Source organism: Molothrus aeneus, chromosome 7 (genome assembly GCF_037042795.1).
Source record: "Molothrus aeneus isolate 106 chromosome 7, BPBGC_Maene_1.0, whole genome shotgun sequence".
NCBI classification, from domain to species: domain Eukaryota; kingdom Metazoa; phylum Chordata; class Aves; order Passeriformes; family Icteridae; genus Molothrus; species Molothrus aeneus.
The window spans coordinates 1,367,937-1,388,009 of record NC_089652.1 but is presented as its reverse complement, the minus strand read 5'-3'; the positions used below and the strand labels follow the sequence as shown (position 1 = coordinate 1,388,009).

The following is a 20,073-nucleotide window of genomic DNA, read 5'->3' as shown; positions in this document are numbered from 1 at the left end:
GAGCGTCATCACTACGTCATCTGGGTGTGCTTTGGTGATATCCAGCAGGGTCTCATCCAGCCTGTGCTCAGCACAATCATTAGCCACGAGCCACTGGTGAATGAACCTCACCATGGCAGGCACCTGGAGAAGGCACAGGGAGACTTGGGAAGCTGACAGAGGGAGCAATGTTCCCAGCTTGCCCAGAGAAGTGCTTCCCTTGCCAGCGCACTGCCATGTGGCCTCAAAGGCTCACAGCAACCAGCATGCGTGGCTTGGGAGGCAAGCAATTCCTGGGAGGATCAAACCCTGCCCACAGGCTGCTTACTTGCTTTGGATTGTAAAAAACTTCCTCTGCAAGCATAGACAGGAAGGCAGCACTGGTCTCACATTCGAGGACCTCTGAATGTGCTCTGAGCCCAGTGCCCATGGCGATGGTCTCTTCCTGGCGAATTCTCTTCATGAATTTGCAGATGAACTGTAGGAGAAGGGCAAGAAGCCGGGGATGTTGCATGGAGTGCTGCACACACGGTGCTGGGCTGAGCAGGGACAGCAGGCCCAGCCCAGGTGGGGGTGGCTGCAGGTACCTGGGCTGTGCTGCGGAAGCGGCCATGGCTGGATTCCTGCTCTTGTGTGCGCTCCAGGGCTGCATCTGGCAAAGAGCGAGCGCAGCCAGAGCTGAGGGGCTGCGGGAGAGGCTGGAGAACACAGCCCAGCCCTGCGCCCCCCCAGGCTGGGAGAGCCCCGGGATGCCCCGGGGGATGGAGCACGGCCACTGCGGGGTGTCTGCCCGGGCCCTCTTCCGTTCTGTCTGTGGGCATTTCCCCAGGGAATGGCATGGCATGGCATGGCATGGCATGGCATGGCATGGCATGGCATGGCATGGCATGGCATGGCATGGCATGGCATGGCATGGCATGGCATGGCATGGCATGGGGTCAAGCCGGCTGCAGGCACCATTCCTGCGGCCCAGCTGTGCCACTCACCCTCCTGCGGTGGCTGGAAAGGCACCACCTCCTCGGTCTCCTGTGCTGGGGCAGCTCCAGGGCCTTCTTCCTCCTCGTCCACCCAGGCCATCTTGAGCACTCTCGGGGCTCTCTGCTCCTTGTCAGTGACTGGAGCTACTTGCAGGTGAGATGCCTTGGAAAAGCTCCGGGACACCAAGTCCCACACTCTGCCCTCAAGGGCAGCTGCAGAAGGCCTCAGGGAGACCACGGGTCAGCAAGTCCTGTGGTCTGGCCTCGAGCTCAGCTAAAGGAACAACGCTTCAGAAAAGCTCTGGGTGGGACACGAACAAGTGCACTGTGCGGGGGCTCCTCAAGGCACCGCTCTGTCCCGTTGTGCCCCTTTGCGTGTTCAGAGAACCCGGGCAAGCTTCTATTTCCCACGTGTCACAAAGGGGCCTTGGACACGGGGTTCCATTCCATGGCAGAGTCCTTGCCCAAGCAGAGCTGCCACCCCCCGAGCCCTGGCAGCGCTGGTGCCCGTCTCCTGCCCCAGAGACCTGTGCCCCCGGGGGGCTTCTGTGCCACAGGGAGCCAAAGCCCACCTGCATTGGGGGCTGTGCTCCTTCCTGCAGGGGCTGATGGCCGGAGCACCTGGAGCAACTGCTGGCAACACTTGGTCTCTGTTAGATGATGTTGCTCCTTCCTGAAATGTACTTTTCCATAGTAGGGATTAGCAACTGCACAAAAGCACCAACAGCTACTGCATTTCACAGGATAGAGAGACTCTACAGAGACACAATCATGTCTCTCTGGACTTTTCTGCAGGTTTTTCGTGCCTTCTGGAATAAAAAACCAGTCGAGTTTAAAGTTTATTGCAGCATTGTTTGTGTGTCTGAGGCCAGCACCTAATATCCCATGCATTGGGAAAGTGCAGAAGACAGGGATAACTCATGGAGGAGAAAGAGAAGGTGTTCTGTGTCTCTGAGTATGGTGCAAGCACTCTAAAGGAGCAGCCAATGCAAGTGCTGAAAGTAGACTTGCTGTTCTTGTGCTTGTTCCTGAGCTCGCTCTGCTGCTGTTTCTGTGGGCTCCAGAGCCGCCGGGGCAGCAACGACTGCACAGCCCTGCTGGAGGAGACACGGCCGCCCTCCCCATGGTGGCAGCAGCTCTGCGGGCCCAGAGCTCTGGGTCAGGGGGGCCTCGGTCACGGCACCGTGGCCTGGGCAGCCGCCAGCCCTGCCTCTGCCCCCTGCCGAGCACCTGCCCCGTGCCCTCCGTGAAGGTGCTGACACCAAGTACTGGGCACTGGGGGGTTCAGGGCTCCACGGCGCCGGGCCCGGCCGGGGCTGCCGGGGCAGCAGGCGGGGCTGGGGCCGAGCTGCGGCGGGCCGGGCCGGAGAGGGAGCCCGGGCTCGGGGCTCACCCATGAACCTGACGGCCGCCTCTCGCAGGGGCTCCTGTGGGCTCCGCAGGTAGGGCAGGGCCCGGCGCAGGTGCTCGGCCGCTCTGCTCCTGTCCTCTGCCAGCTGCAGAGAGCGGCAGGAGGGAAGGGTTGGCGCGGGCTCAGCCCCTGGGCCGGGCGCTGCCTGCGCCCAGTCCCGGCCTCCCCTGGCCGCACAGGCCTGAGGCGCGGCCAGCAGCCGCTGGCCAAGGGCTCCCGAGGGCAGGGGGCAGAGGGCCGGCTGCTGCCCGGGGAGCCGCGGTGCCGGCCCGCAGCCCCGCCGAGCCGGGGCTCCATGGGCACCCGGCTGGGGCCCACGGGAGCCTGGAGAAGAGCCCCCGTGGCCTCTGGGAAGGGAGCGGCGTGTGAGGCGCAGGCTGGCGCCCCTGGATGCAGCGCTGGACCTGGATTGACTCCAGAATTCAGACCTGACAGAACAAGGCTTCACAGTTACATTCACACAGCAACATATCTCCAGAGCTTTGGGCAATCACACAGCAGGTTTTTGTTTCCACGTGGCAGCGTGGCAGAAGTGCTGCAGCCTTCTTCAAAGCATCTCCTTCAGACGCCGCTTGGAGCAAGGCCACAAGAGCAGCCATTTCAAGTCCTTGCACACACACACACACACACAGAGCACAGCTAGCTCAGCAGAGGAAAGACAGGAAGGGTCTTTGTATGATGTATTCCAGCAAAGGTTTATTGCATCCACCATGCCAAAGGAATCAGGGAGAAAGACCTGGACATATGCTCTGCACCAGGTTAAGTAGGGGTCAGTGGGCAAATGGGGGCAGCACAAAGGGCAGTGCAAAAGGGATTGGCTTTCAGGGAAGACAGGGCTGGCCACCAGGGGTACCCCAACCAATGAGGAAACAGGAAAAGGAAAAACCATGAGAGTTTGGGACATATGGGGGAAGGAACAAGGGTGGTTCATAGTGTTGCAAGGCTCCATGGCAGAAGTCCAGAAGTCTTCTCTTTCAGTCTAGGTGGAGACTCTATTGTATATTCTTCCAAGGCAAGGCCCTTGGGATTTCCCTGAAGGGTTCAAAGGATTCCACAGGTTTTATATAGGAAGGGAGTGAACAAAAAGCACAATTTTCACATCCAAGACAGACAGATGATATAGGAAAAATAATTTCCAGAAAGCAACCTTATCTCAAGAATTTATGAAGCAAGCTAACTGCCATGTGAATCAGTGAAAGCCTGGCTCCTTTACTTTTCAGCAGCAGGTATTTCCCCATGTAAACAGATACCAGGGCTATTGTTAGTGCTGGATTCCCCAGGATGGTGTCATGCACAGCATACAGTACAGCTGGGTCATGAGATGCAGGGAGAGAAGAGCAGCAACCTCTCTGAACATATCATAAGGATATAAAGCTAGCAGAGAGTATCCAAAAAGGGGCATGAAGATGATGAGGGGACAGGAGGGGAAACTGTATGAGGAACAGCTGAATTCAATTGGCTTGTTCAGCTTGGAGAAGAGGAGGAGAGAGAGGGAGGAGGTCTCAGTATGGCTGGCAGCTTCCTCCTGAGGGACAGCTCCAATCTCTGCTCTCTGTGACAGGGACAGCACCTGAGGGAATGGCTGGAGCTGTGGCAGGGCAGGGGCAGGAGGGAGATCAGGGAAAGGTTCTTCCCCCAGAGGGTGCTGGGCAGAGCCCAAGGAACATTTGAACAATGGTCCCAGGGATGCACAGGGTGGGGTTGTTGGGGTGTCTGTGCAGGGCCAGGGGTTGGGCTCCATGATCCTTGCAGGTCCTTTCCTCTAGTGAGTCTATGATTCCATGATTCCTAGACCCTGGGAAGGAAGATTGATACAGTGCCCTGTAAATAAATGCTCTTTGTAGTGCCTTCACTTGGCTGTGCTCTCAGTTGTACCAAACAAATGTGACAGAATTCAGCTGCAGTTTTAGACAGAAAGCACAAAGCACCACCTCACCATATGGAGCATTGCTCTATTTAAAGGTTCCAACAACCTCTTCTCCATTTCCAGATGGAAACATCAGCAAACACACGTTGGAAAAGTCAAATGAGTTCCAACATTCCCAGGATGCAAATTTTCACTAATGAAACCAAGCAAGGTTTGCCCACAAAGCCTTTGGAATCACTTCCAGGTTGTGAATCAGTGAAAGACATTGAAGAGACATTGAATTAATGTCTCTTCCATGCAGGGCTGTAATAGCTGAACTTCTGCAGTGCTGAAAGGTTTCAGGTAGGGTGGGAACAAGTCCACAATGTTCCTGTACAGTCTGAAATAGGGATGCAGGGTTGGACCAAAGGCTTTCCTCAGGGGGATGATGCCAAAATCCATTGCATTCTGGCACACCAGCATTCCAGACCCCAGCAGGTCTGACAGACAGCCTCTGCAAGCAACAAGCAAGATCCAGCTACTACAGGATGGAATGGGAAGGGAGGTGGATTCATTCAGACAAGCAATTAGTGCTTGAAGGAAACCCATGCACAGGTCCCTTTGAGTGAAATGGAAAAGCAAAGGGATTTTGGCAACAGTAGCAGAACTCTTAAAAATAGGAGTGCTTTGCAACAGCAGCTTACAAGGACTAATTGCTGCCACTGGACATTAGGGAAGATGAGAAGAGTTTGGGTAATGCAGGAATCATGTCAGGAGATCAGCAGTCATCTCCTGTTTCCCCACAACCTTGCCACAAGCAGAAAGGGCTGTTTGATCAACAAAAATAAAAATAGCAAGAAAATCCTGCTGACTCCTGCTGAGACAGTGATAGTCTGGTGCCTCTGTTGCCATCTGCTTGGGGGTTACTGCCAGCTCCGAGCAATTGTTCTTCATGAATGGGTACCTGTGTGAGCAACAGAAAGAATTGGAGAGTAGAGCTCCCAGCCCACCTCAAGGCTTTGCTTTCATCCTCTCCACATCAGCTCAGGTGACTGGATGCCTTGTCCAGGGAAGGATGTCCCTGCCCTGGCAGAGGGTGGAACTGGATGAACTTTAAGGTCCCTTCCAACCCAAGCCATTCTGGGATTCTAGGATTCTTCTGAAGGCACTATCATCTCTAATGAGAGATCCCTTTCCACAAGCTCCATCATAAGCTGCTGAGCCTTGTCCCAGGCTGGCCCAATGTATCTAATTACAGCCTTTTTCCAGCCACACTGCAGCTCCCTTTGATCTGTGCTGGCCTAAATGGCCTCCAGTGTTCCACTATCTCTTCTACAGCCTGTTTTTTAGGCCACTTGAAGTCCAGCACCTCCTAGAACCAGCCCAGGAACTGGTGATCCTTGTAGATTTTATTAGGTGGTTGCAAGTCATTCATGACTAAATGGAACTTGGCTCAAGTGAATATTCAGTTTTCCCAGGAAAACTGGGAATGTTTGGCACAGGTTTAAGTTCTCCTGGACAAAACCACTCTGTGGAAGGAGAAGCCAGGCCCTAATGTCCAGGCTGATCAAGCTGTTCCAGATTCTCCCATTCAGCAGTTACACTTCTTAACCTGCTGTCTCTAAAGATGACAGTGTTCTCTGCATCCATCAGTGTTCTGTCTGCTTTCACGCCCCACTGTGGGATCCAAGCCAATTAATTCTTCCTTAAAACTGGAGGTGAAAGTACAGAAGCTGATGACCAGACACTCAGCTGGACCAGAGGCTTTGGGTCAGCTCGTCACACTGCAGTTTATTGTACAGGACACAGGAAGGCTAATTCAGCCTAATGCCCCACTTTGATAATGGAAAAATAAACCTTACTCCTGCCCTCACTTCTGTCTTTTCTATTCGGGTTGACTGCTCTTCAGAGTTAAAAGGTACCAAGGGTAGAGGATCCAGCACAGCAGCCCTGCATTTTCTAGAGGCCCTCCAACACAAAGACAACTGAAATAACCTTGGGTTAGTCACAGTTTTTCAAAGGCAAGTGAGCAAAACAAGGTATTTTAAACAGTGCCAAAATTTGATAGAAACCCCAGATGGAAAACTGTATTTTTTCAGAAAGAAAAACACAAATGAGGAACAGAACTCCAGTCTCCTTTCTTTCCCAGTATCAGACAATATGAATACAAGCATCAACAATTAATGCTAGCTCTTCTTCCAAAGACACACCTATTGAACACCATAAATGCTGGTAGGCTTTTTCAAGGCAGAGAATGGATTTAAAGAGGGCTTACCCTGCTCCAGTAGCTGCTCTTGGATTTCAGTTGCACTCATTTAATTTTACTGGAAATCTCTTTCAGAAGGCCTTTCAAATCAGAGAGCTTTAAAAAAACAAAGAAGAAGGAGGTTATTTTGGTAAAGTCTATCTAGCTGAAGGAAAGCAATGCTAATGAGAAAAGGAAGTAATGAGTAATTGCCTCTTCAAGTATTGCACCAAATGCAAGAGTGCTCAAGAAGACACTCCCAATTACAGTGTTCATCAGGGCAATTAATGCAGCCAGCCCTGATGCCTCTGTATTTCAGTGGGTTAACCAGCAGTTAGCAGAAGAGGGAAACAAGAGATGGCTATTTCTTTTCAGGAGAGAATTAAGGTTAGGAGGATCTCCTTTCAGTTTCAAGAGCAGCATCACTAGCCACAGACTCACTCATCACTTCCCTTTCAGTCTTGGGAAGCAAACTATCATTTTGCAATCTAAATTATTTGACAGCAACCAAAATATGTACTCTGAAGTATATGTGGCTCTTTTCACCTGTGAGCTTCTCAAAAGTCTGTGCTTCATACCAAAGCCACTCCCCACTTCAGAGGCCAAACAGATAATTCAGTCAAGCCTCAGAAAATACCCACTGGGAAGGTCTTTTCAACATCACAGTCATAAAAAGATTATTTGTATGGCAATTCTCATAATGTGCTCTCTGGTAGATTGGTAGCTTTCTATTGCTTAATGACCCCATGCCAACAGCACCAGAAGCTAAACTTGACAGACACCTTGGCAAGGGGACATGTCAGGTGTGTGACACCCCTTCTTCCCATTGGTGTTTCATGGGCCTGTTACACAGCTCAATGCTGCAGTTTAAGGTGGAAATTGCTTTTATTTTATTCCATCCCACAAGGAATACTGAGAAACACTCCTCCAGCACTAAGCAAGTGTCTTTCTGCTTCATTTTCCTGCACAATATGAAGCTCTTGTGGCTTGGAAGGGATCTGACAGCTCATTGTATTCCACCCCTGCTGTGGGCAGGGACACAGGCTGCTCCAACCCCATCCAACCTGGCCTTGGGCACTTCCAGGGATCCAGGGGCAGCCACAACTGCTCTGGGCACCCTGTGCCAGGGCCTGCCCACCCTCACAGCCAAGAATTTCTTCCCATTATCCCACCTAATCCTGCTCTATGTTCCAAACCATTCCCTCTTGTCCTAATCAGTACACTCCCTACACGTTCCTGTCCATGGAATCAAAACAGCAGGGTAAAATTAAAATGGGGCCCTGGTGACAGTGACAAAGACTGCACACAACTCTGGGAGGCTCATTTTCCTTGCCATGGAACATCCCCTGCTTCACCAGAGAGAATCACATTGCCCAGAGCAGTCTGGGACAGAAGTACCTTTGCATCCAGCTGTCTGAATCGATGCACCATCCTAGAAGCAGAAGGAGAACATGGAGCAAAGGGATCAGTCTGGATACCAAGGAAAACTTGGCCAATTACCACACCCCACCTCCCCCAGGGCTTCATCCTCCCAGGGAAGCAGGGCTGCACATGACTGGCATCATTTTTAGTACAAGTGAACGAACTAACATGGAAATTATTATTATTATTAGTAGTAGTAGGATGCTATTCCATTTTCCTTTTCAAGACACTTCTGCTTCCAGTACCAAGGAGATGGTTTTGGTATTTGTTTGGCTTCTTACCCAATGCTGGGTGTCTCTGGGTAATGTTATCCTAAACACTTATCTGTGGACAGCAATGTTCATGCCCACAGATAGGAAGGGTGTGGTTTTTCTTGCCCATTCCTATCAGCTCTCTCTGATGAAGGGAAATACTCAGGCTGCCAGAAGTTAGCAAAGTTAAACAATCATACAGAGCAGGTTTTGCTCTCTAGCAGCATTCTGTTTTCTTGCTTTCTTTCTGTTTCTTTTTTCTCTTATACTATTACTCTGAAAACAGTGAGATAGATCCCAAAGATAATGTTTTCATGAGCTGGCAGTCAAAGAAACATCCAAGTCTAAGTGTCCAAGCCCCAAATACCATGATTCCAAAGATCATCTTCCCTCCTCAGAGGTCTTCCCTACTCATGTTATTAAGTACACATCTCCATCTGGATTACTGCTGTGGGAATGTCAGAGATTCCAGATCCAGTGGCAAACATTCTCTGCTAAATGTATAACCATAGAATAATCTGGGTTGGAAAAGATTGAGTCCAACCAATTCCACCACTAACTTGTGTCCCCAAGTGCCACATCCACCCAGCTTTTAAATCCCCACCCTGTGACAGGGGTGCCACCACTGCCCTGGGCAGTCTGTTCCAGGGCTGGACAGGCTGGACAACCCTTTCCATCAAGAACTTTTTCCTAACATCCAACCTAAACTAATCCTACAACAAGAGTCAGCTGTGGCACTGCTTCCCATGATGAGATCTCAAAACACCATGGGAAGACATTTTCCTCTCTGCAGCAGGCAAAAAAAAAGCACCATTTCACTTTAGAAATAAAAAGCATGTTTATGCTGAGATTGCTTACTTACTCATTAATTTGTAAACATTTAGAGCTGCTGAAAACTTGCCTTCACTAGAAATGTTCAAGAGAAAATTAAGAGAATGAAGACAAAGATGGGCAGGCTTACTCTTCTGATGAATCATTTGCTTTTGTATTGATTTTCACGAGGTAATTTTCTTTCATGACAGCTTCCCATGCCAGGATTTCATTGTCCTCATTTCTTGAGCCTGGGAAATGTATTTGAAGAAAAAAAAAGCTTAATTTGTCTTTCCAAAGCCAAGGTGCAAAAAGACTGGGTCAGTGTGTGCATTCTGAGGTGAATGATTCCCTTCTCCACATCCTGAGCACTCACAGCCCCACTGCCCACCCCTGACAGATGTGACACCAACACCTTGCACTGAATGCTCCAGAGTCACTTAAAAATACAAAATATGAGCAAACATAAAACCCAAAACAGCCAAACAAACAAAAAACACCCCCCATCCTCCCCAACCTTACAAGCTCCAAAAGTCTTTCTGGACTTCTCTGAGTCTTGGTTAACACAGGTGCCTCTGCTTCAACAGGTACAGGACATTCTAGCAAGTTCCCATCTGGGTTTGAGCTTTCCATTTGTTTCTACATTATCCCATATTGGATCATTAAGAGTAACACTTCTAAGAACCACAATGTAGGATTTTTCACTGAACTGAAACCCTCCAGAATGATGAAAAATTGTCTTCTCTAAGGAGCATTTTGTGGTGGTGCTGTAAATTCAAGAGTTGATACAGAGGAGCCCACTTTGAGGCATCAAAGCCTTCCAGGGTAATACTTCAGCATTTTATCATGTTCCAGGAGGATAGGGTAAACCACAGGGATTTAAAGAAAAAAAATAAAATTAACTGAGACAAAAGAAGCCCAGGGCTGAAGTCCCTTTCCATCCACCCAGTGCTCCTCTGAGCTCACACACCCCTCAGCTGTTCTCCTACATTCCAACAAGCATTTAAGCACCCAAATCCCAACCACTTCCATAAGAGTTAAATGGGAAGGCAGGATTTTATAACAGTCAATACATCAATGTGCTTCCTCCACAGAGTTCTCAGTTCCCATCATCAGCAAAACCACAATAATTTTCTGGCTCTAATTAACTCTCCCATTCTTTCAGAGCTGCAGCATCCACTGTGCATCATTTGAGCAGGAATATCTGCCATCCAACAGCTTCTGGAATGTGGAAGGAATCCACACAGCAATTTGGACAGCCAAAATGATTTAGTGCTAAGCAATTTTATAGCCAAAGCAGGCTCTTCCTCCTAAACTGGTAACAAATCCAGCTTCTGCTGCAGAGCAACAGGCAGGTTGCTGATGGATGGGAGCAGGCCTGTCAATTAACTCAACTTATGCTCTCTCAGCTGAGAAAACACTGCATTTGCTGGAGAGGTGGGGGGAAAGCTTGTTAAAACAATTCCTATCTGTGTCCTCTGACAGAGAAATTAAAGGAGAAATAGCTCAAGAACTGATTTGTCATTTTGGAGGTGGTTTGCTCATTTGGCTACATGGAAACTGTTTATTCTCTTTCAGTCACTCCCTAGCAAGCAGAATGAATTACAAAAAACCTTGCAAAGCTGGGAAACAGCACAGGCAGCCTTAAAGAGTTAGGATTAATCTGAAGTCTTAATGATTTACACACACAAGGCAATTCTACATCAAAATGGCTTGGACAAGAGAGCACTGGCTAAATCTCACTTGAAAACTTCCATCTTACTGAAGAGATTTCCAACAGCACAGTGGATTTGCATGACAGATGTCTACATGGCCCTTGGAAATTTCCCAGCACAGCACAAAATTCCTGGAATAAGCACAGGATGCCATGGAGGCACTACAATGCACCTGCTGCAGAGGTGACTTTTGGGCAACGAGGACAAATCCAACTCACAACAAATGGATGGCTCTTTGCTTTCCTTGTTACAGCAGCACTTGAAGCATTTCCTCAGCACCATGTATATGTAGGCAAAGATGACAAAGGGGAAGGGGATGGTCAGGCGACTGCAGTATTCCTGCACCAGGAAAAAACGCTGGAACTTCCACACCTGGTCATTGTTCTCCTGCACTGATCCAACTGTGTAGCTGGTGGGAAAGAGAGAACACACCCAGCATGAGTTATTCACCAAAGAGCTGCAGCAGAGCCAAGAACAGAGCATTCCTCTACTGTACCAGGCCATGGTTTTATAGCCACAGAATCTCAGAGTGGTTTGGCTTGGGAGTGACCTTAAGCTCATCCCATTCCACCCCTGCCATGGGCAGGGACACCTTCCACCATCCCAGGTTGCTCCAAGCCCTGTCCAACCTGGCCTGGGACACTCCCAGGGGCAGCCACAGCTGCTCTGGGCAGTGCCAGGGCCTGCCCACCCTGCCAGGGAACAATTCCTAATTCCCAATATTCCATCCATCCCTGCCCTCTGGCAGTGGGAGCCATTCCCTGTGTTCTGTCCCTCCATGCCTTGTCCCCAGTCCCTCTCCAGCTCTCCTGGAGACCTTTAGGCCCTGGAAGGGGCTCTGAGGTCTCTCTGGAGTCTTCTCTTCTCCAGGTGAGCACCCCCAGCTCTCCCAGGCTGGCTCCAGAACAGAGGGGCTCCAGCCCTTGGAAAATCTCCTCTGGACTCATCCCAGCAGCTTCTGATGTTAGGGGCCCCAATCATTCATTTATTGACTAGGAGGTTATTTAGCCTGTTCTCCTTCTTAGTAATTTGCAAATGGGTGGAACTAAGACAGTAGGAAAAAAACCCCTTGAAGTTACAAATAAACTGGAAAAAATCTGAATAGGAAGAAAATGCTCCATGTACTTTTACTACCTCAGCTCTAAGCAATCTTCTAGCCTAGACACATGAGAACAGGATGCTTCTTCACAAGATATTGTGTCTTATTAACTGAGCAGATAACTCCCTTCTTAGGAAAAAAAAAAAAAAAAAAAAACAAAAAAAGCCCAAATCTAAAACTAGAACACTAACAAGAAATTTAAAAGCTCCTAAGATTTGTAGTAGAGGTATTAAGGACACTGCAGACACAGATCAAACCTGCAGCACAAAGCACTGTGTGAACCCAGCAAAGCAACAACCTTTGGAGGAGCAAGTTCAGGTTAACTAAACCACAGTGTCCTGAAGAGTGAGAACAACTCATTTACTCACTCTAGCAAGGTCACTGGGGCAGCAGCTCACACTGGGCAAGAAGGCCCTGACCCAGCATCACCCCCTGTGTGACCCACGGGGGTTCACACCACGCCCACAGCTCAGAGGATGCTCAGAGATGGAGGCCAAGGACAGGCAGCAATCCCTGCCCAGGACACTGCACCAGCTCCCCCAGGCTGCAGGGACAGCTGCAGAGGCATGGGGTGGCTTCCTGCTCTTTTCCAGCAGTGCACTCCCTTTCCCGGGGAAATGCCAGTGCTGGGATGGCCGGGAAGCTCCTGGGGTACGCACCCGAACATGGCCACGAGCAGGTTGACCAGGAGGATGTTGGTGGAGAGCATGTAAATGCACACCAGGGGAATGGTGATCCACTCGGGGAAGCGGGGCTGGTTGTTGGCATCCAGCTCCACACACAGGGGCTTGGACTCGTTCCCAGAAAAGGTGCAGTGGTCAAAGTTGTAGGTGGTACCTCAGAGAGAGAGTGCAGAGCAAACAGTGAGCTCCTGTTCTGCTGGGCTCTCCTGGATTGCCAAGCAAATTGTGTTCTATTCACCATCTGTATGGCTGTTGTCTGGGGAGACACCTGCTGATAAGAGGCTATTGAATGTCACTGCATGATTGATAAGAACTACAGCATCCCACTGGGAGATGGGAGCCCAGAGGGAGGAGCCAAGCATTCTACCCCGGTATAATGTGGAGGTTCTGGAACACCAGCATGGCTTTTCTCTACTGGATTCCCCAGAGGAACAGCAGCTGCTCTCTTCCCCTGGATCTTCAGAGGAAGAATCCATCCTTCTCTACAGGATCCCTGCTCCAACAGAACCACCCCTGACACTGCAGGAGGGCTGCAGCCACATTTCCAATGGGACTGCCACCAACACCCTGACCCACAGGGTGTCAGGTTGGGTTCTGACTCTGTCAGTGTTTTAGTTTATTGCATTGTTTATCTTTTTATCTTCTTGCCTATTAAAGAACTGTTATTTCCTGCTCCCATATTTTTTTGTTTGAGATCCCCTTAATTTAAAATTTATAGCAATTCAGAAAAGGGAGGGGTGGTTTTCCATTTTCCATTTCAGGGGAGGCTCCTGCCTTCCTTAGCAGACACCCATCTTTTCAAACCCAGACATGGGCCCAGCCCCAGCTCCTGCCCTCATCCCTCCATCCTTGCTCCCCTTTAGACTTGGAGGCAAGGGGTCAGCACAGGGCTGGACAACATTTAGGAGTACAGAGCCTTGGACCCAGCCAGGAGAGACCCCCCAGAAGGTAAATACCATCAATATCATCAGGGTACTGGCCAAACATGGCCAGGTAGGGCTCGTAGATGACCGAGCGGAAGATCCACTCCCAGCGGTGCTCGTTCTTCCTCAGGATGCCTTGCCTGGCCACACCAAAGGCCACCATCCACACAGCAAAGAGGAAGAGGAAGAAGAAGACATCTATCATCTGAAAAAGGGACAGCAGGCATCAATCAGTGTCCCACTGCAGATATGGTGCAAGCCACACATGGATGGCTTTTTGCTCCTCGTTTCACCAACGCACATGGTAACAAGTGACCACTCCCATTCAGAGAACTTCAAAGGTATTTATGCAACCACAAAAGCAAGGCATGTTTTGGAATACAGGATATCCCCCTGGCATCACACAGGCTCCACAAAAGCCAGAACCAGGTAAAAAGGACTGTGGCTCACCTTATCCCTGTGAGATGAAAGCTTCTGGAAATGCCACTCTGGATGGCTTCCAACCAGCATTTACAGCACAGACACTCTGGCCAATGGGCTCATGAATTTCTAGCACTGTAGGAGAGGACCCTCACCACCCTCTTCCTCAGGAACTCGTGTGATGGATGCAGTGGAGGACCAAAATCCTCCTCCTGTACCCTCTATCATCACTGTCTTGTTTGGGGAATACTCATGGGAGCAACAGAAATACCACTGAAACGTTTGAGGTATGGAAGACAAAAGCTACCAGGAAGCAAATTTCCTCTTCTGTTCTTCAGCCTGATCCTTATTCTCTCTCTTGACACAGAAAAATGCCCTGCTCTTAATTAGATCCCATTTAAATCTTAATTCATCCTGTTTAGCAGATTAAACTTGCTGCCATCACCAGAACATGGTGATTTCGCTCTTAAGAGGGAAGGGAAAAAAAAAGTGTCACATCATTTATTTAGACTCTCTTGAATAGCTGCCAGAATCTTACCATCCTCTGCAGCATAATAATTTTAGGTCCTAGATTCCTGCTAACTGTGAAAATGTGGATGAGCCTCAGGGTAAAAACTATGTAGTCCAAACAGAAAATTACTCTCCCGGAATACCAAGAGCTTTCATCAGAGTGAAGCCTGATGGAGACAGCAGAAGAAAACAAAGAGAAGCCTTGGGTGAATCATGCAGAAATCAGGTAAAACCACACAGAAACATTGAAATGGAGAGTGGAAGGTGAGTAATTGGAAAGCAGAGCACAGCTATGCAGGGCCCCATGGCCTCCCCCATGTAATGACAGGTGACAGAGATGGTTAAGGGACACTGATTACACCCTTCCTTCCTGACATGCATCATATCCCTGCTCATTTTTTCTCTTACCCTTAAAGCTATTAACTGCACAGAAATCTGTACCTGGAGCTACTCCCACAGCCCTGTGAAACCACCACAGTGCAACAACTGCTCCACTGCCCTGAGGCAACAAGGACTAAGTTACAGCTGACTGAACAATTCCTTTGGAAAACGTGTTTCCATCATTTCTTTGCCATGGTTTTTAACTGACCCCATCGTGTAGAACAGCTTCTGGGAGATAATGACATTGTTGGGCTGCTGTAGGGACAATCCCAGTCCTCTTAAATAGAACACAAGGCCCAGGTGGTCATACTAAATAGCCAGTAACAGGAGCCACAGAAAATCCTAAAGATCCCCTGAATTTATTTTTTTTTGTCAGTGTTTGGGGCCTTCATAAAGGGAATTTCATGAACACACTGCTCCCCAAAACTTCATTACAGGTTGTAGTAAAAACCCACCTTAAGGGAGGGAAGCAAAGCTGTAAGATGGACACAAGAGAAGGCACTACTCACCTGAACACAATCCCTGCTATGAAGTAGAAGATTGCAAGGGTATCCATAACATTCCACAAGTCTGAGAAATACTTGCTGCCATTCATGTACCACTGGGAAGGAAAGAGAACAGAAAGTAACCTCCACACAGCACAGTTTCCTTGCCCAATTAGCTTTTTGTCACACAACAGATAACACCAAGTTCAGATGGCTTTCAATTTCCCCAGAAAGAGGGCTTTAGTGTACCCAGCAATGCCACAAGTGACTGGCAAGCTGGTTTTTTGGGTCTTGGTGTGACCCAGGAAGCACTGCAGAGGGGAGGAGTGTCACAGTTTAGGGGTAGCTGATGCATCCTGGCTTCTCTCCCTTCACAGAGCTCATTCACTGATCTGCCCCCAGCTACATGCACATGCTTTGGATTCAAGATGCAGACTTAATTTATTCTTTTAACTACAGAGCTCTCTATTTCTGAATTGTAAGTCTAGTGAGAATCCCTGCTCATTCCCAGACTGACTGGCACAGCAGCCTGGATCCCAAGTCTGTGCAAGAACCAACCTCAGGAGTCAATTCAGAGGTGACTCATGAGAACAAGAAGCTTCACCAGGACAAACCTCTGCCAGGCCTGGAGAAATAAACTGCATCCCCAATCATAATTCTTTTTAATTTCAATTTTCACTGAAATAATCAAAGTTTTGGAGAGTACTGCTCAGTGAATCTCCAACTGGCATATCCAAGGAAGGCAATTCTGGCCTTAGTGCTTCTATGGGAAACAATCAGAAATCAAAAGGAGTATTCTCTCTCCTAGGTGCTGTCTCTGCCCAGGAGCTCCCAAATCAAACAAAACATCTGGGACTGAGGTGCAGTTCTCCAAATTCCAAGCAGTTCCTACTGCTGAGAGGTGAAGTGCACAGAGGTTCTGTCCAGATTCCTCCTCCACAGGAGAAAACAGGGCTCTCCTTCACACCCCACCAGTGCACCCACTCACCTGGCTGGAGGCTACCTCCATGTGCCTAAGGAGACAGCAGGGAAAAGGCCTCTCCAATTTCCCTATGGCTCTAAACAGGACTGGGAGAGCTCCAGCTACTTACAAATCCCTGGGACCACCAGAAGTGAAAGCAGGGCTGAGCCAGTGGCTTACATTTCAGAGACTGCTCCAGACCAAGGGCTGATTTCTCTCCAGGACTGGGTATCTGACTGCAACAGCTACATGGGAGCCCAGGCAAGCTGCCCTTACTTGCCTTGGATGTAAAAGCACAATCTGAGATACCCCTCTCTTTTATTTCTTTAAATACAAAGGACACAGACACAATTTTGATGCAGAGTTAGAGCAATGCACACATTGTCTATCTCAGGGGAAGCCAGGGAGGAATTTCCCCAAGAAGTTTAGAGGATTGGGACACTGCTCTGCTTTTGTGTTCCGTTTCTCCTCCTCAGGAGCCGGAACACTGTCTGCAGATAACTAGAAATCTTCAATTTTTCCCTTACTAAAGGGAATTGCAGTAGTTCTACTTGCTCAGGGTAGTAAGAAAAAGGGACATTGATAGGAAAATAAGGTTTCTATCCCTAAGGTTCTCCCCAGGACTTTTGCTGGGTACACACAGGACGTGCAAGGACAGGTCCAGAGACACCAGAACCTAAATCAGCAGAAACAAACACTCCATTAGTGTTTTCATGGCAAAAATGTCTTTTACTTTTCCCCCATTTTCTTAGCAAGTAAAGGTGCCATAAACACGGCTCCACCTTGACTATTAAAAAGGGAAAACACCACAGTAACAACAGCATCAGAAATGTCATCTGAGCTCAAGTAAAAAAACATTATTGCAGGGTGGGATGATCCAGCAGATCACCTACAAACACTCACAAGGGGGCTCAGACCTTAGAGCAGAGTCAGAAAGCAGCACCAGACCCAGACACCCACTGCTCTTCTGACTGCCCCAGCATCCTCCCACTGCTCTGGCCATGGACTGGCAGAGAGCAGCTTGCCCAAAACCCACCAGATTCCATGTGAAGTGAGGAGGAGATACCAGCGAAGTGGCTGGCTACAAAGGCAGCCCCACATCACAGCTGGTCCCTGAGTCTGCACTGAGCCACCAAAAGCTGCACAGATGATCAAAAGCTAAATGGAAATGCATAAAGGTATGCAGCTTACTGGGAAAATAAAAAATAAAGTGGGTGGAATGTAGGAAAGAGAGGCAGGCATGACTTAATCTAAAGCTAATCTAAATGATTAATCTAAAGCCCTGCACCAAGAGAAATGCGCTAAATTTAACCCTTTGTTACCAACTACCTTGGCAAGCCAGGCATTCCTGGGGAACATCTGCACTGGCATCATCATCCCCTTGGTGCACAGACACTGCAGCTACAGGGGCACAGGCAGGAATGAAACACCAGAGGAAAAAACCCCTCACTGAGCCCTGAGCAGCTCTGCTAGGAAATGGCTCCCCTGAGCATCTGCACTGCCTTGGAGGGAAAAAGCCACGAGGCTGTGGCTCTAACACTAAACTCTCTGGGGTTGCAGGAGCTGCCTACTTGTCTCACTTCATCACAAAGCAGAATGAAGACCAGCACGTAGAGGATGATCTCCAGGGCCGTGGGTTCCTTCTGGAAATCCATCAGCAGCACGTAGGCGAAGAGCAGCAGGAAAGCGATGTAGAAGATGACGTTCCAGGAGAAGACCACAAAGGGGGAGGTGAAGAAAGACACATAATATAAGAAGAGTTTCTTACTCTTCTCCACAGGCTTTTTCCTGAGGAATTAAAAGAGGGAAAAGGTCTCAAAGCATAGCTTTTAATGCCTAGAAACATCTGTGTTCTTAAAGGCGAAAGAACAAAGGGTGCAAAGTCTAGCTCAGGATGTTACTTCAGAGGTAAAGACATCCTGCACCCACTGCCCTCAGGCACTCCAGCAAACTGGTAATCTTCCAGCTTGGATGGGGCTTGGAGTCACCTGGGATAGTGGAAGGTGTCCTTGCTCATGGCAGGAGTTGGAACAACATAAGCTTTAAGGTGCCTTCCAACCCAAACCATCCTGTGATTCTATGATCTTAAATCCAAGATCAGAGTGAAACACAAACTGTCAAAAAGCTCATTTGGCTTTTCAATCCCTTTATCTAAGACTGACTGAACACTAGAACAGCTTCCCCAGAGGAGCTGTGGAGTCTCCACCCTTGGAGAGATCCAAAACTGGGCACAGTCCTGGGCAACCTGCTCCAGCTGACCCTGTCTGAGCACAGGGCTGGACTGGATGATCTCCACCCAGCCTGACTTGCCCTAAGATTCTACAATAATCAACTTGCTTTCCCTCTGAAAAATTTTCCCACTAATGAAAAGTCAGTTGATTACCTGAATGAGATGAAACCACAGCCTATTAAAGGGAAAAAGAACAGGCACAGTATAATCTTCCAGTTCTTAGTGTCTCTTGAAATCTCTCCATACCACTGCTTGGAGAGGAAATTCTGCAGGGAAGAAGGAAACACCCTCATTTGTGCTTACAGCAACAAAATCACCTAGGAATGCTATTTAGAACATTTGATTTGGTAAAAATAAACCCCAAACTTTGAGATTTCAGTCAAAATACTAGAGATTTCTGTTGCAACAAACCAGAAAGGTCTCTGTCTCCTTAGGGCAGCCATGCTCCATCTACACGATGAGGAGTTAAAAATGAGGCTGAGCAGGACTTGACCTTATTGATAAAACACTTCTAAACCACTGCATTATATGCAATGCTCATCCAGGCTGGGCATTACATCCACACTGTGCAAGCCAAGAGCAGAAATCACTTCAGGCAGTCTTTATCACCCAGTTCATTATGATTTATAGCCCCAAGCCAAGAGTTTTTTTTCCCCTCCTGATTAACATTTGTGGGTAGAGGAGCCAGCAGCCCCTGTCAGAGCACAAGAGCTGCAGTGACCTGCACACCTTTCCCTCACTGCCATTACCTGCACACCTGGCTGGGCAATGAACTGCTGGTCTCTGGCCTCCACTGCTAGCTCCAGACAGTTGCTCCCTCCCCAGGCTTCACAGGAATAAGTCAGCAGCTGCTCAGCCAGCTCTTCATCGTTGCTGTAGCACTCGGTGAACAGCTCTGGAAGGAAGAAGCAGCTCCAACTTCAATTTCCCACCAACTTGGGTGCAAATATCTTTAGTGTAGTATTTGTAATATCACATTTTCAGCACTGCAGAATGAGTGTGCTGAAATCCCTTTACAACCCCACTTGCACATCTTCAACTTTTGATACAGAGTTTGAGCCTGGATCGAAAACTGTAACACTAAATCACACAGAGAGCATTTAGTTCTGCACTAAAAAATTGAGTAAAAAATGTGAATTTCTTCTTAAATGACTCAGTAAATCTACTTGCTTCATCCTCTTTTCTTAAATTCTGTTTGGCACTGATCTGATGAATTATAGCCAGTCCAAAATTAGCAGTAGGGTTGAAATATTCAGAATCTGATGCTTTTTCACTGGGAAATGCACCGTTCACTCCTTAGTGTCTTGCTAAATCATCAAGCCTGAGGGATGTAGATACCTTTGAAAAAGTCTATTTAAGCAGTTTTTGCTTTGTGGAATAAGAGATACTCTCTGGAAACAAGCAAGATATTTCCAGCATGGCCTTGAGCTGGTCCTTATAAAGTCACAGAACCATCAATCTACTTTTTAACTGCAACTTGTTCTCACTCCCCAGAAGTACTCCCACAAATCTGAAGGGTGCTTTTTCCCAACCTGAATCCTACCAGTATTCATTAGGAAAGTTTCCCCTTTTCCATATTCTCCTTTCTGTTTGTGAGCATCCTTCTTCAGCCTTGCCAGTGGAGCTAAATAGCCTTTCTTTCCCATGAAAGAAATTCTCCACCCCAAAAAAAGCCCCACTTCACAACACCCAACTTTTGAAGCCAAGCTCTTAAGACAGGACACA

The 20,073-nt window shown here is 48.5% G+C and overlaps 1 protein-coding gene across 1 annotated transcript in view; it reads right to left on the bottom strand.

Annotated features, from left to right (window-relative positions):
* Positions 1–3,046: 3,046 nt before the first annotated feature.
* The window catches only part of TRPM8 (transient receptor potential cation channel subfamily M member 8), a 39,760-nt gene continuing 22,733 nt past the window's right edge, over positions 3,047–20,073 (bottom strand). The window contains exons 15-26 of the mRNA XM_066553230.1: positions 19,098–19,243; positions 18,502–18,614; positions 17,690–17,906; positions 15,182–15,273; positions 14,320–14,458; positions 13,395–13,566; positions 12,415–12,592; positions 10,875–11,065; positions 9,093–9,192; positions 7,857–7,890; positions 6,489–6,575; positions 3,047–5,177 (exon numbers count right to left, since the gene is read on the bottom strand). Coding sequence (XP_066409327.1) covers positions 6,525–6,575; positions 7,857–7,890; positions 9,093–9,192; positions 10,875–11,065; positions 12,415–12,592; positions 13,395–13,566; positions 14,320–14,458; positions 15,182–15,273; positions 17,690–17,906; positions 18,502–18,614; positions 19,098–19,243 — 1,433 coding nt within the window. The 3' untranslated portion in view covers positions 3,047–5,177; positions 6,489–6,524. The remainder of the gene's footprint in view (positions 5,178–6,488; positions 6,576–7,856; positions 7,891–9,092; positions 9,193–10,874; positions 11,066–12,414; positions 12,593–13,394; positions 13,567–14,319; positions 14,459–15,181; positions 15,274–17,689; positions 17,907–18,501; positions 18,615–19,097; positions 19,244–20,073) is intronic.